Raw genomic sequence first — 13502 nt, 5'->3', positions numbered from 1 at the left:
TTTGATAGATGTTAATATTGTAGATGAACTGGAACAGCGTTTTTTTTTAATGCATTCATGGGATGTAGCCGTCCCTGGCTGAGCCAGTATTTGTTGCCCATCCCTAATTGCCCTTGAGGGCTTCCTCAACCATGTCAGAGTCCGGTATAAGTCAACCACATTGTTGTGGGTCTGGAGTCACATGTAGGTCAGACCAGGTAAGGGCACCAGATTTCCTTCCCTAAAGGGAAAATACGGGACTTGATCTCCGCAGGCATTATCTAATGGCCACTACTATCAATACTGATGTGGACAGATACATCTGCGGCAGGTCGATTGGTGGAAATGAAATCAAAAAGTTTTTTTTCTCCTGTTACCATAGAATTTACAGTGCAGAAGGAGGCCATTCAGCCCATTGAGTCTGCACCGGCTCTTGGAAAGAGCACCCTACTCAAGCCCACACCCCCACCCTATCCCCATAACCCAGTATCCCCACCCAACACTAAGGGCAATTTTGGACACTAAGGGCAATTTATCATGGCCAATCCACCTAACCTGCACATCTTTGGACTGTGGGAGGAACCGGAGCACCCGAAGGAAACCCACGCACACATGGGGAGGATGTGCAGACTCCGCACAGACAGTGGCCCAAGCCAGAATCAAACCTAGGACCCTGGAGCTGTGAAGCAATTGTGCTATCCACAATGCTACCGTGCTGCCTGTTGGTTTCCTCTGGCAGATATGTCCTTCAGGGCTCAACCAACTTGGTCAAAAGTGGTAGTTTGTGTCTCCTTATTTGGAAAAGGACATAATTGCATTAGGAGCAGTTCACTCAATCCTGGGATGAGGGACTTATTTTATTAGGAACGGTTGAAAATATTGGACCTACACCCATTACGATCATAGAATCCCTACTGTGCAGAAGGAGGCCATTTGGCCAATCGCGTCTGCACCGACCCTCCATAAGAGCACCCTATCTGGGCCCATTAACCCACCTCGGCCCTGCAACCCCGTAACCCAACCATAAGCTACTTTAGAAGAATGAGAGATGATCTGATTCAAACATCTAGATTCTGAGGAGATTTGAGAGAGGTGATGTTTTCTCTTGTGCGAGTGATTAGAACCGGGGACACAGTTTACGAATAAGAGGCCTCACTTCTATGACTGAAATAAGGAGAATTCTTTCTCTTCCTGAGGGTCATGAATCTGTGGAATTCTCTTCCCCAGAGAGTGGTAGAGTTCGGTCATTGAATTTACTCAAGGCTGAGGTGGACAGGTTATTTATCGATGACGGGGGAGTCAAGGGTTATATGGGCCAGACTGGAAAATAGAGTTGAGACCACAACTAGATCAGCTATGATCATATTGAAGGCGGAGCAGGCTCAGAGGGTCAAATGGCCTACTGTCTGTTCCTAAACCCTAAATTCTTATGTTTCTATTACCAAGGCACTCTTGTTAATGGACATTGGGGCCCTCCACCCAGAGTTCGTTCTGCGCCCTGGCCACCCTCAGTGCTTCTTCCAAGTGATGTTCAAAATGGAACAGTATGGATTCATCAACTGAGATGGGGTTTGACCCGATGCCACAAGACTTCATGGGGTTAGGAGTCAATTTTCGAGGACTCCCAGGGCTGCTCTTTTCCAAATATATACCACTGTGCTGCCACCTCTGCTGCATCTGTCCAGCCAGTGGGACAGGACATATCCACGGATGGCGGTGTCTGGGACACTTTCTGTTCGGCCTGATTCTGTGAGTGTGATTATATCAGGCTGCTGCTTGACTAGTCTGTGAGAAAGTGCTCTGAACTTTGGCACAAGCCCCTAGATGTTAGTAAGGAGGATTTTGTAGGGTCACTAGTACTGCCTCATCCTTTGTTGTGTCCATATCCTCTTCCTGAATCAAAGGTGAATCGACCAACTGATTTTATTTTTAAATTTTCATAGTGGCTTGATCTAATTGTGTGGCTCGTAGAGTCATGCTGTCCTTCTGTCACTCCTGCTCCACAGACTTCAGAGAACTCGCTCCATTCGACGCCGTGTGACTCAAAACACATTGAGTAAAGCAGCCCCCCAGGGAGAGGATCCCAGACTCCCCCACCTGAGGGTCGAAGGTCAGGATATGACCAATGCAACAGGCGATGAAGAGGTAACAGCAACACCTTCAGCAGAGACAATCAAAGAAGTAGCTGGGCCTAGGAACAAGGCTTCTCCACTGCAGCAGGGAAGCCTCAGTCTTCCAAATTAGCTCTAAAGTGAAGAGTGGGTTAGCCTGCCACTGGGATTAATACACTGTCTGGGATTATTACTCTGTCTGGGGTTATCACACGGAGTTTTCACACTTATATATTATTCTGTCTGGGATTATCACATGTAGTTTATTACACTGCTATATCGCACATTGTCTAGGATTATCACAATATCAGGGATTATCACTGTCTGGGATTATCACACAGGAGTTTTTACACTGTTGTATAAAACTCTCTGGGATTATCACACAGTTGATCGCACTGGTATATAACACACTGTCTGGGATTATCACATGGGGTTTATCACACTCTTGTATACCACACTGTATGGGATTATCACATGGAGTTGATCACATTGTTATATATCACACTGTCTGGGATTGGGATTATCACATGGGGTTTATCACACTCTTGTATATCACACTGTCTGGGATTATCACATGGAGTTTATCATACTCTTATATATCACACTGTCTGGGATTATCACATGGAGTTTATCACACTCTTGTATATCACACTGTCTGGGATTATCACATGGAGTTTATCATACTCTTATATATCACACTGTCTGGGATTATCACATGGAGTTTATCACACTCTTGTATATCACACTGTCTGGGATTATCACATGGAGTTTATCACACTCTTGTATATCACACTGTCTGGGATTATCACATGGAGTTTATCATACTCTTATATATCACACTGTCTGGGATTATCACATAGAGTTTATCGTACTCTTATTTATCACACTGTCTGGGATTATCACATGGGGTTTATCACACTCTTGTATATCACACTGTCTGGGATTATCACATGGAGTTTATCATACTCTTATATATCACACTGTCTGGGATTATCACATGGAGTTTATCGTACTCTTATTTATCACACTGTCTGGGATTATCACATGGGGTTTATCACACTGTGACATTTCACTCTGTTTGGATTTATCGCTATTCTTTCTCCTCTGGGTCCTCGCTGTAAGTAGACTCAGTGATGAGATGTCTTGGTTTTCTCTTGTATCTGATATAAGTTCGAGCATGCTCAGTTCAGTTGACTGGTGATGCTAATAGTGAATTATACCTAGTTTGATATTGGCTGGAAATTCCTGAGAGTAGGGGATTCACAGTAGGGTTACCTGAGATATATTCAGTTTAAAACAAAGGCCGGGGTTCTCCAATCCCGCAGCCAAGTTCTGACGCCGGCGTCAAAAGCGGCGCGAGCCACTTCGGCGCCAACGGGTCTCCAGGCCCAGGTATCCACCCCTTCCTAGGGGGCTAGTACGGCACCGGAGAGGTGTCCGCTTCTCCGGCGCTCGAAAGCCGGCACGCCACCGGCGGCGCAGGTTCGCGCATGCATGTGGGTTCCTGTCTCCGTGCCGGCCCCTAGGCAGTATTGCCCACCCCTACAGGGGATTGGCGCAGAGAAACGTAGGCCCCCCCACGGAACTAGCCCGCCTGCCGATCGGTAGGCCCTGACCGCGGGCCAGGCAGCTGTGGAGGCCCCCCCCCGCCCCCCTCCCCACCCCCCCGCCTCCCCGGAGTCTGATCCCCGCCCCCCCACCAGGATGTCCCCCGCAGCCAGAACTTAGAGGTCCCGCCGGGTGGGACCACACGCAAACCATGCAGGCGGAACTCGGCGGGCACTTGGCCCGTCGAGGCATGAAGAATTGCCGGGGGGGGGCACTTTCAACGGCCCCCAACCAGCGCTGCGGCAATCCAGCGGGCCCCCGAGAATTGGCGCTGGAGAATCGGCGGGTCAGTGTCGGAGCTGCGTGGTGTGATTCTCGCGGCCCCCGGCGATTCTCCGCCACGGCGCAGGATCAGAGAACCCGGCCAAACAGTCTGACCTCGCGGTTAAAATTGAGTAGGGACAAGTGAATTTTGAAAGGTTTGACCTCTGTTACAGCATCACCAACAACTCGTGCGGACTTTAGCCTGATTCCTGAAATTGTTGACCTCATCATGACCTCCATATTTCCCCTGACATCAGCATTTATGGAAAGATTTGAGAATTCAGCCAATTGCAGTTGTTGCTCTGAGTAATGCAGTGAATTGAACATAAGCTCCCCAGTCATCAGATCTCTCTCCTCCCCTTCAACAGGCAGAAAACATCAAGGATCCCGACCATGTCTACAGTATCATGTTTGTTGGGAATGCCAATGCTGGGAAAACATCCTTCATCCAACGCTTCTATGACAATAAGTTTGATCCTGGGTTAGCGTCCACAGTAGGTATGACAGCATTGTATCACTTGAAGAAGCACTTATGATGTAAAGGAGGATTTTTGCACTGTACATCCATGACCTGTGTGTGTAGCAGAGAGAGCCCTGAGTGAGAGTACCCTCCACTGTCTCTAAATTATCAGTCGGCTTACCCAACATCTAGCACTGGATGAGCAGAAATGTTTTCCAACTAAATATTGGGAAGACTGAAGCCACTGTTTTTGGTCCCATCACAACCTCTGCTCCCAAAGTGAGCTTCCAACTGTTACCTGCATTGCCACTAAGACTGTCTAAAGGTCCTCCTGCATAATCTTCCGACTCTTTCCTTCCTCAGCTTGTCTTTTTTAAAAACTCATTTTTAACGGGATGTCACTGGTTAGCCCATCCCTCGTTGCCCTTCAGAAGGTAGTGGTGAGCTGTTGTTTTGAACCGCTGCAGTCCATATGGTGTAGGCACATCCACAATGTTGTTAGGGTAGGGAGGTCATTTCAGGATTTTGACCCAGAGACAGTGAAGGAACGGTGATGTATTTCCAAGTCAGGATAGTGAGTGACTTGGAAAGGAACGTCCAGGTGGTGGTGTCTTCAGGTATCTACTACCCTTGTCCTTCTAGATGGTTGTGGGTTTGGAAGGCGCTGTTTAAGGAACCTTGGTGAGTTCCTGTAGCACATCTTGTGGATGGTACACACGGCTGCCACGGTTCACCAGTGGTGGAGGGATTGAATGTTTGTGGAAGGGGGAGCAATCAAGACAACTGCTTTGTCCTGAATGGTGTTCAGCTTCTTGAGTGTTGTTGAAGCTGCACTCATCCAGGTAAGTGGAGTGTATTCCATTACACGCCTGACTTGTGCTTTGTTGATGGCGGGCAGGCTTTCGGGGTCAGGGGGCGAGTTACTTATCACAGGATTCCTATCCTTTGATATTTATGGCATGTCCAGTTCAGTTTCTCGACAATGGTAATCCCCAGGATGTTGCTAGTGGGGGAGTCAGTAATGGTGATGCCATTGACTGTCAAGAGTAGGTGGTTAGATCCTCTCTTGTTGGAGATGGTCATTTCCTGGCACTTGTGTAGCATGTGTTATTTGCAAAGCCTGCATATTGTACAGGTCTTGCTGCATTTGGACATGGACTGCTTCAATGTCTGAGGAGTTGTAAAGGGTACTGAACATTGGGAAATCATCAGCGAATATCCCCACTTCTTATGTTGGAAGGAAGGTCTTTGATGAAGCACCTGAAGATGGTTGGGCCTAGGGGCTGAAATGACTGTATTCCAACCACCACAGCCATCTTCCTTTTGTGTTAGGTATAACTGCAACCAGGAGATCTTTCCTCCTGATTCAGCGCTTACCCCTGGCTATGTTACCCATAGACTTGAGTATTTTAAAGTATTCCTGGATGGACTCCCAGATTCAAAAATGTAAAATCATTGAGAACACTTATGGGCGGCATGATGGCACAGTGGTTAGCACTGCTGCCTCACAGCTCCAGGGTCCCGGGTTCAATTCCGGCCTCGGGTGACTGCCTGTGTGGAGTTTCCTGCTTATTCAGAGCTCATTCAGAGTCTACCCAGCCCCACCACCGTGCTGTGTGACACACCCTTGGGCTCTCTTTGTTCAAGAGTTTACAAATACAGCGGGAGAGGTCGGCAGTGCAGCTGGGGGGCTAGCCTCTGCTTTTCCCACGCAAATTGACACTTTGACTTGTGCCCAATGTCTTGCGTTTTGCAATCACGGGCTAGTTGTGTACAATCAGCACTTTGCCTGTTGTGAACAGCCACGTGGATGTGCTGTTTGATACAATCGGTCAGTGATTGGGACATAGGGCCGACATAGCCGGCATCACACCAGCAATAAAATTCACATAACCCATTACTCAATTGTGTCGTAGGCAGAACTTCTGTTGGGCTTGAGGGCAGCATCCTGTCAGTGATGAATATCACTCGGGTTGCTACTGCATAGGAGCAGTGTGAAATGGCTAACTTCACCTGTTGCTCAAATGTTCCAGACACATCACCCTTCCAGGGTAATCTGAAATAGACTGGCCACTTTTCAGGATGAAAATGACATCCTTCGGCCCATTCATGAGTTTGTGTAATATCCGGTGAATAATGGCCTGATCAGGGTAGCCATTGCTCTGCAGGATATCTTTGATACACTGCTGTTTCAGCACTGAGCTTGCACGGTGAGCAAATGGTTCAGGCCCTCTTTACAAGGTTGTTGATAAGGCCAATTTTATAGTGCGTCGAGCCGTAGGCATTCCAACGTGTATATTGACCAGTGTAGTTGGCCTGGCAGTATGCGGTATTAGAGAACTCATTGGTAGATTACTCAACAAGCAAGTTGAGGAAAACAAGCTAATTTGACTGCTCCATTTCCAAAGTGAATTTGAACGCAGGATTGAGACCATTATGGTGTAGAAGGAAATTCTTAAATGCAGCTGTGGATTCAAATAAAGCAAATATATCCTCAGCATATTGGACAGATACAAGGGATAGGAGGTTAGGGGTCATTCCATCGTAGACACGTTTCTCGTCAAAAACAATAAAGGTGTTTGTCAGAGCTATGCTTAGAGGGGATCCCATGGCAACATAATCTATTTGGGCAGACATAGTCTTGTTCAAACTGAACTCAACTACACGAGTTTCTGAGTTTATACGTTCAATGAATACAGATTCAGACAATGATTTAGAAGGTTTCTAGAATGCCATTAAAAAGCGATGCAGTGCAAATGTCTATGGCTTCCTTAAGTGGTGCATTAGTGAAGAGACTTGCAAAGACGAATGAGCACATGGACACAGCATTGCTATCGATATGTAAATCTCGTATGGCCTTCGCAAAGACAAAGGAATCCTTCACCATTACTGTGGAAAGCTCAGAATTCAACCATTTTGGGGTGGCACGGTGGCGCAGTGGCTAGCACTGCTGCCCACACCGCCAAGGACCCGGGTTTGATCCCAGCCCCGGGTCATGGTCCGTGTGGAGTTTGCACATTCACCCTCACAACCCAAAGATGTGCAGGTTAGGTGGATTGGCCATGCTAATTGCCCCTTAATTGGAAAGAAAGAATTCAACCATTTTGCAATTCATGTTGTGCAGAACCAGTCATAGTTAAGATAGGGTGTAAAGAAACATCACTTGTATGTCTTGTGCAGCCCATGCATACATGGATACATTAAACCGTGAGAATGAATCCTCTCATATACACCACCAGGCAGCTTGTAACTCTTGCACAAGTGTAACAAGTGTTTTTATAACTTGACAGTTATCTATTCCCTGGTGCATTCTCCACAGTAAAACCTCTCCCGATCAGAGTCCACTTGTCAACCGATCAGCACTCGCTTGTCCTACAGTATGAATTGCTATTTCTTTCTCAATTGGTATTCTTGCGTAACTGTAGTGATGTGTTACGACACCCTGGGCTAGTGCGCAGTCAATTCCAACCCTACGTGTTGCAACACAAGTGAATTAACCAATAATTCTTAGAAAAATTACCCAAAGTCTTTGGCCCTTTGCTGTCCAGTAATTACAGTCACCAGGTTTGTAAATGTAAACACAATTACTATTTACTTATAACAAGAACAATAATGACATATTCAGCAAATACAACTGGTTAACAGTTATCTAATTCCTAATACATTAACTTGCCTCCACCGTCTACACAGAAGACAGACAAACATAGAAGGGTGGAAAGGGATAAGAATCAAGTAAAAAGAAAAAGAATCTGTGTAGGTAGAGTTGAGGAATTGCAAAGGTAAAAAGACGCTGATGGGAGTTATGTACAAGTCCCCTAGCAGTATCCAGGATGTGGGGCAGAAAATAGATCAGGAGATAGAAAAGGCATTTCAGAAAGGTAATATTACAATAATAATGGGAGATTTCAATATGCACGTGGACTGGGAACATGAGGTTAGTGGTGAATCCCAAGAAAAGTAATTTGTGAATGTCTAACATGATTGTTTTGGAGCAGCTTGTGACAGAGCCCACTTGGGAACAGGCAATTCTGGATTTGGTGATGTGTAATGAGGCAGACTTGATTAGGGAACTTAAGGTGAAGGAACCCTTAGGAAGCAGTGACCACAATATGATAGAAATTACCCTGCAGTTTGAGAGGGAGAAGCTGGAATCAGATGTAATGGTGTTACAATTAAATAAAGGTAATTATAAAGACATGAGGCAGGAGCTGGTCAGAGTGATTGGAACGGGAGCCTAGCAGGGAAGACATTGGAACAGCAATGGCAGGGTTTTTGGGGGTTATTCGCACAACAGAAATTCATTCCAAGGAAGAGGAAACATGCTTAGGGGAGGACAAAGCATCCATGGCTGACAAGGGATGTCAAGGACAGCATAAAAGCAAAAGAAAAGGCCTACAAGGTGGCTAAGGATTAGTGGGACCCCAGAGGAATAGGAAGCCTTTAAAACTGAGCAGAGGACACCTAAAAAAGAAATAAGGGGGGAGAAGATGAATTATGAATGTAAGCTAGGGGACTTCCGGTTGCGGCTATGCGGAGCTAAGCCGCGCGTTCAGCAGCTCCCGCTTTAATAGGACTTGTGGGCTCTTTTAAGGGCCCCAAACGGCGCTGATTCGACGATTCCCGGTGGATAAAGGGGTCTGGAGCAAAACCCCCCGGGATTTATGGTGCCGACTCGGAGTGGGGCGAGGAGAAAAACGGCAGCAGCTCCCCTGGAAAAGCGGGGGACGGTGGACAAAATGGCGGCCGGTGGAGCCCCTGAGGAGTGGAGGCAGTGGATGGGAGGAGCAGCAGGCGGCCCTTCAGCGCTATTTTACGGAGATGAAAGGGGAGTTGCTGGAATCCCTGAAGGTAACGACTGGTAAGCTGCTGGAGACCCAGACAACTCAGGGTGCAGCGACACTTGAGTTGCAGCAGCAGGCCTCTGAGCGCGAGGATGAGGTTTCGGCCCTCGTGGGGAAGGTGGAGATGCACGAGGTGCTCCACAAAAAGTGGCAAGATCGTTTCGAGGAGACGGAGTTTCGATCAAGGAGGAAGAACTTGCGGATCCTGGGCCTCGAGGAGGGGCTTGAGGGGTCGGACCTGCCGGCCTATGTGGCCGTGATGCTGAACTTGCTGGTGGGGGCAGGATCTTTCCATCTGTCCCTGGAGCTGGAGGGGGCCCACAGAGTACTGACCAGGAGGCCTAAGGCGAATGAACCCCCGCGGGCGGTGCTGGTGCGGTTCCATCGGTTCAGTGACCGGGAGTGTGTTCTGCGATGGGCCAAGAAGGTGAGGAGTAGCGAGTAGGAGAATTAGGTAGTGCGCGTCTACCAGGACTGGAGTGCGGAGGTGGCTAAGCGGAGGGCCGGGTTAAACCGGATGAAGGCGGTGCTCCACGGCAGGCAGGTGAAGTTCGGCGTGCTGCCGCCTGCGCGCTTGTGGGTCACCTACAAGGACCAGCATTATTATTTTGAGTCCCCGGAGGAGGCGTGGGCCTTTGTGCAGGCTGAAAAGTTTTTTTCTGTATCACTGTTTATGCTGTTGCTGGCTATTCTGTTTGTTTTTTTTTCTCTCGCTTTCGGATGATGTTGGTTTGGTTTTGTGTCTTAAGGGGGGTATTGGGGTTTGTGGTTGATCTGTTTTTGTTTGTACGGGGTTGGTGGATGGGTTGGGACTGCTGTTTGGGAGCTGCATTGGGGGGGTGGGGTGGGGCAGTGTGAAAGCGCGGGCTTTCCACTGGTTTCCCGCGCTGCGGGACGAGGGGGGTGGAGCTGGTGACAAGGGGCGTGGATATCAGATTTGTTTTCCCGCGCTAGAGCGGTGCCAGGGAGCTGATGCGGGGGGGGAGGGGTGACCTCATATTGGGAGGGGTCGGAGTTAGGGCGGGAGCTGCCGGGGTCAGCAGAAGTCAGCTGGCTCATGGGAGTACTATGGAGGGAGCGTCGCGGCTAGGAGGGGTCCTAGCCTTGGGGGGGGGGGGGAGGGGGGGGATACCGGGTTGCTGCTGGATTGGCCAGGGAGGAGCTGGTGTGGGTCGGGGGGGTCGGGGTGAGGTTCTATCGCAGTGGGAAACGGGCCGAATGGATGCTTGCCAGGGACGAGCAGTCGATGGGCCATGGCTAGTCGAGGGGGGCGGGGTGCCCCCTGATCCGGCTGATCACGTGAAACGTGAGGGGGTTGAATGGGTCGGTTAAGCGGGCCCGGGTGTTTTTGCATCTGAAGGGGCTGAAGGCGGACGTGGCCATGCTCCAGGAGACCCACCTGAAGGTGGCGGACCAGGTCCGTCTGAGGAAGGGGTGGGTGGGGCAGGTTTTCCACTCAGGGCTCGGCTCGAAGAACCGGGGGGTGGCGATCCTGGTGGGGAAGAGGGTGGCGTTTGGCGTCTGAGGTGGTGGCTGATAGTGGCAGCGGATATGTGATGGTGAGCGGTAAGCGGCAGGGGGAGAGGGTGGTGCTGGTAAATGTGTACGCTCCAAATTGGGATGATGCTGGTTTCATGAGGCCGCATTCCTGGCCTGGAGGTGGGGGGCCTGATGATGGGGGGGACTTCAATACAGTGCTGGATCCCCTACTGGATCGTTCTAGTTCAAGGACAGGCAGGAGGCCAGCGGCGGCCAAGGTGTTGAGGGGGTTTATGGACCAGATGGGAGGAGTGGATCCCTGGAGGTTTGGGAGGCCGAGGGCTCGGGAGTACTCTTTTTTCTCCCATGTGCACAGGGTTTATTCCCGTATTGATTTCTTTGTCCTGAGTAGGGGACTGGTCCCGAGGGTGGAGGAGGCCGAATATTCGGCTATTGCAATTTCGGACCATGCTCCGCATTGGGTGGATCTGGAGATGGGGGAGGTGCGGGACCAGCGCCCGCTTTGGCGTCTGGACGTGAAGGGGAGGCAGCTGAACACTAACGTGCGAAAGCTGCTAAATGTGATAATGGTGCCTGCGGCAGAAGGAGAGGCGGAGATTGTGGTGGCATTGGATGCGGAGAAGGCCTTTGATAGGGTTGAGTGGGGGTACTTGTGGGAGGTGTTAGAGAGGTTTGAGTTTGGGGAGGGGTTTATTAAATGGGTGAGGTTGCTGTACGAGGCCCCGATGGCGAGTGTAGCGACAAATGGGAGGAGGTCCGAGTACTTCAGGCTCCACCGTGGGATGAGGCAGGGGTGCCCCCTGTCCCCCTTGCTTTTTGCGTTGTCAATTGAGCCTCTTGCCATGGCTCTCAGGGAGTCGGGGAGGTGGAGGGGTCTGGTGCGGGGTGGGGAGGAGCACCGAGTGTCGCTGTATGCAGATGACTTGCTGCTGTATGTAGCAGACCCGGTGGAGAGAATGCCGGAGGTGATGGAGATTCTTGCTGAGTTTGGGAATTTCTCGGGCTATAAATTGAACCTGGGCAAGAGTGAGCTGTTTGCTGTACACCCGGGAGATCAGGAGGAGGGGATTGGTAGCCTCCCGCTAAGGAGGGCAGTGAGGAGTTTTAGGTACCTGGGGGTTCAGGTGGCTAGGAGTTGGGGGACTCTGCACAAGCTTAATTTTACTAGGTTGGTAGAGCAGATGGAGGAGGAGTTTAAAAGGTGGGACATGCTGCCGTTGTCGTTGGCGGGTAGAGTACAGTCCGTTAAAATGACGGTGCTCCCGAGGTTTTGTTTTTGTTTCAGTGCCTCCCCATTTTCATTCCGAGGGCCTTTTTTAGGAGGGTGAACAGCAGCATTCTGGGATTTGTTTGGGCGCACGGGACTCCGAGGGTAAGGAGGGTCTTTTTGGAGCGGGGCAGGGATAGAGGGGGCCTGGCGCTGCCCAACCTCTCTGGGTACTATTGGGCGGCTAACGTCTCGATGGTACGTAAGTGGGTAATGGATGGGGAGGGGGCAGCATGGAAACGGATGGAGAGGGCGTCCTGTAGAGGCACGAGCCTGAAGGCACTGGTAACGGCGCGTTGCCGCTCCTTCCAACGAGGTACACTACGAGCCCGGTGGTGGCGGCTACCCTCAAAATTTGGGGGCAGTGGAGGCGACACAGGGGGGAAGTGGGGGGCTCGGTGGAGGCCCCGCTGCGGGGGAACCACCAGTTTGTCCCAGGGAACATTGATGGCGGGTTCCTGGGGTGGCACAGGGTGGGCATTAGGAAGTTGGGAGACCTGTTCATTGACGGGAGGTTTGCGAGCCTGGGCGAACTGGAGGAGAAGTTTGAGCTCCCCCCGGGGAATTTGTTCAGGTACCTTCAGGTCAAGGCATTTGCTAGGCGGCAGGTGGAGGGGTTCCCTTCGCTGCCCCCGCGGGGGGTAAGGGATAGGGTGCTTTCGGGGGTGTGGGTCGGGGATGGTAAGGTGTCTGACATCTACCAGGTGATGCATGAGGTGGAGGAGGCATCGGTAGAGGAGCTGAAGGATAAGTGGGAAGTGGAGCTGGGGGAGCAGATTGAGGAGGGGACATGGGCGGACGCACTGGAGAGGGTGAACTCCTCCTCTTCATGTGCAAGGCTTAGCCTCATCCAGTTCAAGGTACTGCACAGGGCTCATATGTCCGGGACGAGGATGAGCAAGTTTTTTGGGGGTGAGGACAGGTGCATTAGGTGTTCGGGGAGCCCAGCGAACAAAGCCCATATGCTTTGGGCATGCCCGGCACTGGGGGAGTTCTGGAAGGGGGTGGCGAGGACAGTGTCGAGGGTGGTAGGGTCCAGAGTCAAGCCAGGCTGGGGACTGGCGATATTTGGGGTTGGGGTGGAGCCGGGAGTGCAGGAGGTGAAAGAGGCTGATGTTTTGGCCTTTGCGTCCCTAGTAGCCCGGCGGAGGATCTTGCTGCAGTGGAAAGATGCGGGACCTCCGAGCGTGGAGACCTGGATCAATGACATGGCGGGATTCATAAAGCTGGAGAGGGTCAAATTCACCCTGAGGGGGTCGGTACAAGGGTTATTTAGGAGGTGGCAGCCTTTCCTCGACTTTCTGGCTCAACGATAAGGAACTAGGTTAGCAGCAGCAGCAACCCGGGGGGAGGGGGGGGAAAGGGGGGGGGGGAAGAAGGGGGGAAAGGGGGGGGAAGAAGGGGAAAGGGGGGAGAAGGGGGAAAGGGGGGGGAAGAAGGGGAAGGGGGAAGGGGGGAAGAAAGGGGAAAGG

The 13502-nt window shown here is 50.8% G+C and overlaps 1 protein-coding gene across 11 annotated transcripts in view; it reads left to right on the top strand.

Annotated features, from left to right (window-relative positions):
* The window catches only part of LOC119978777 (ras-related protein Rab-44-like), a 217278-nt gene that overhangs the window by 179735 nt on the left and 24041 nt on the right, over positions 1-13502 (top strand). For all 11 annotated transcript variants that reach the window (XM_038820647.1, XM_038820646.1, XM_038820648.1 and 8 more), the window contains 2 exons: positions 1986-2124; positions 4331-4460. In XM_038820647.1, coding sequence (XP_038676575.1) covers positions 1986-2124; positions 4331-4460 — 269 coding nt within the window. The remainder of the gene's footprint in view (positions 1-1985; positions 2125-4330; positions 4461-13502) is intronic.

Source organism: Scyliorhinus canicula, chromosome 15 (assembly GCF_902713615.1).
Source record: "Scyliorhinus canicula chromosome 15, sScyCan1.1, whole genome shotgun sequence".
Taxonomy (NCBI): Eukaryota; Metazoa; Chordata; class Chondrichthyes; order Carcharhiniformes; family Scyliorhinidae; genus Scyliorhinus; species Scyliorhinus canicula.
This window is presented reverse-complemented; position numbering and strand designations above follow the sequence as displayed.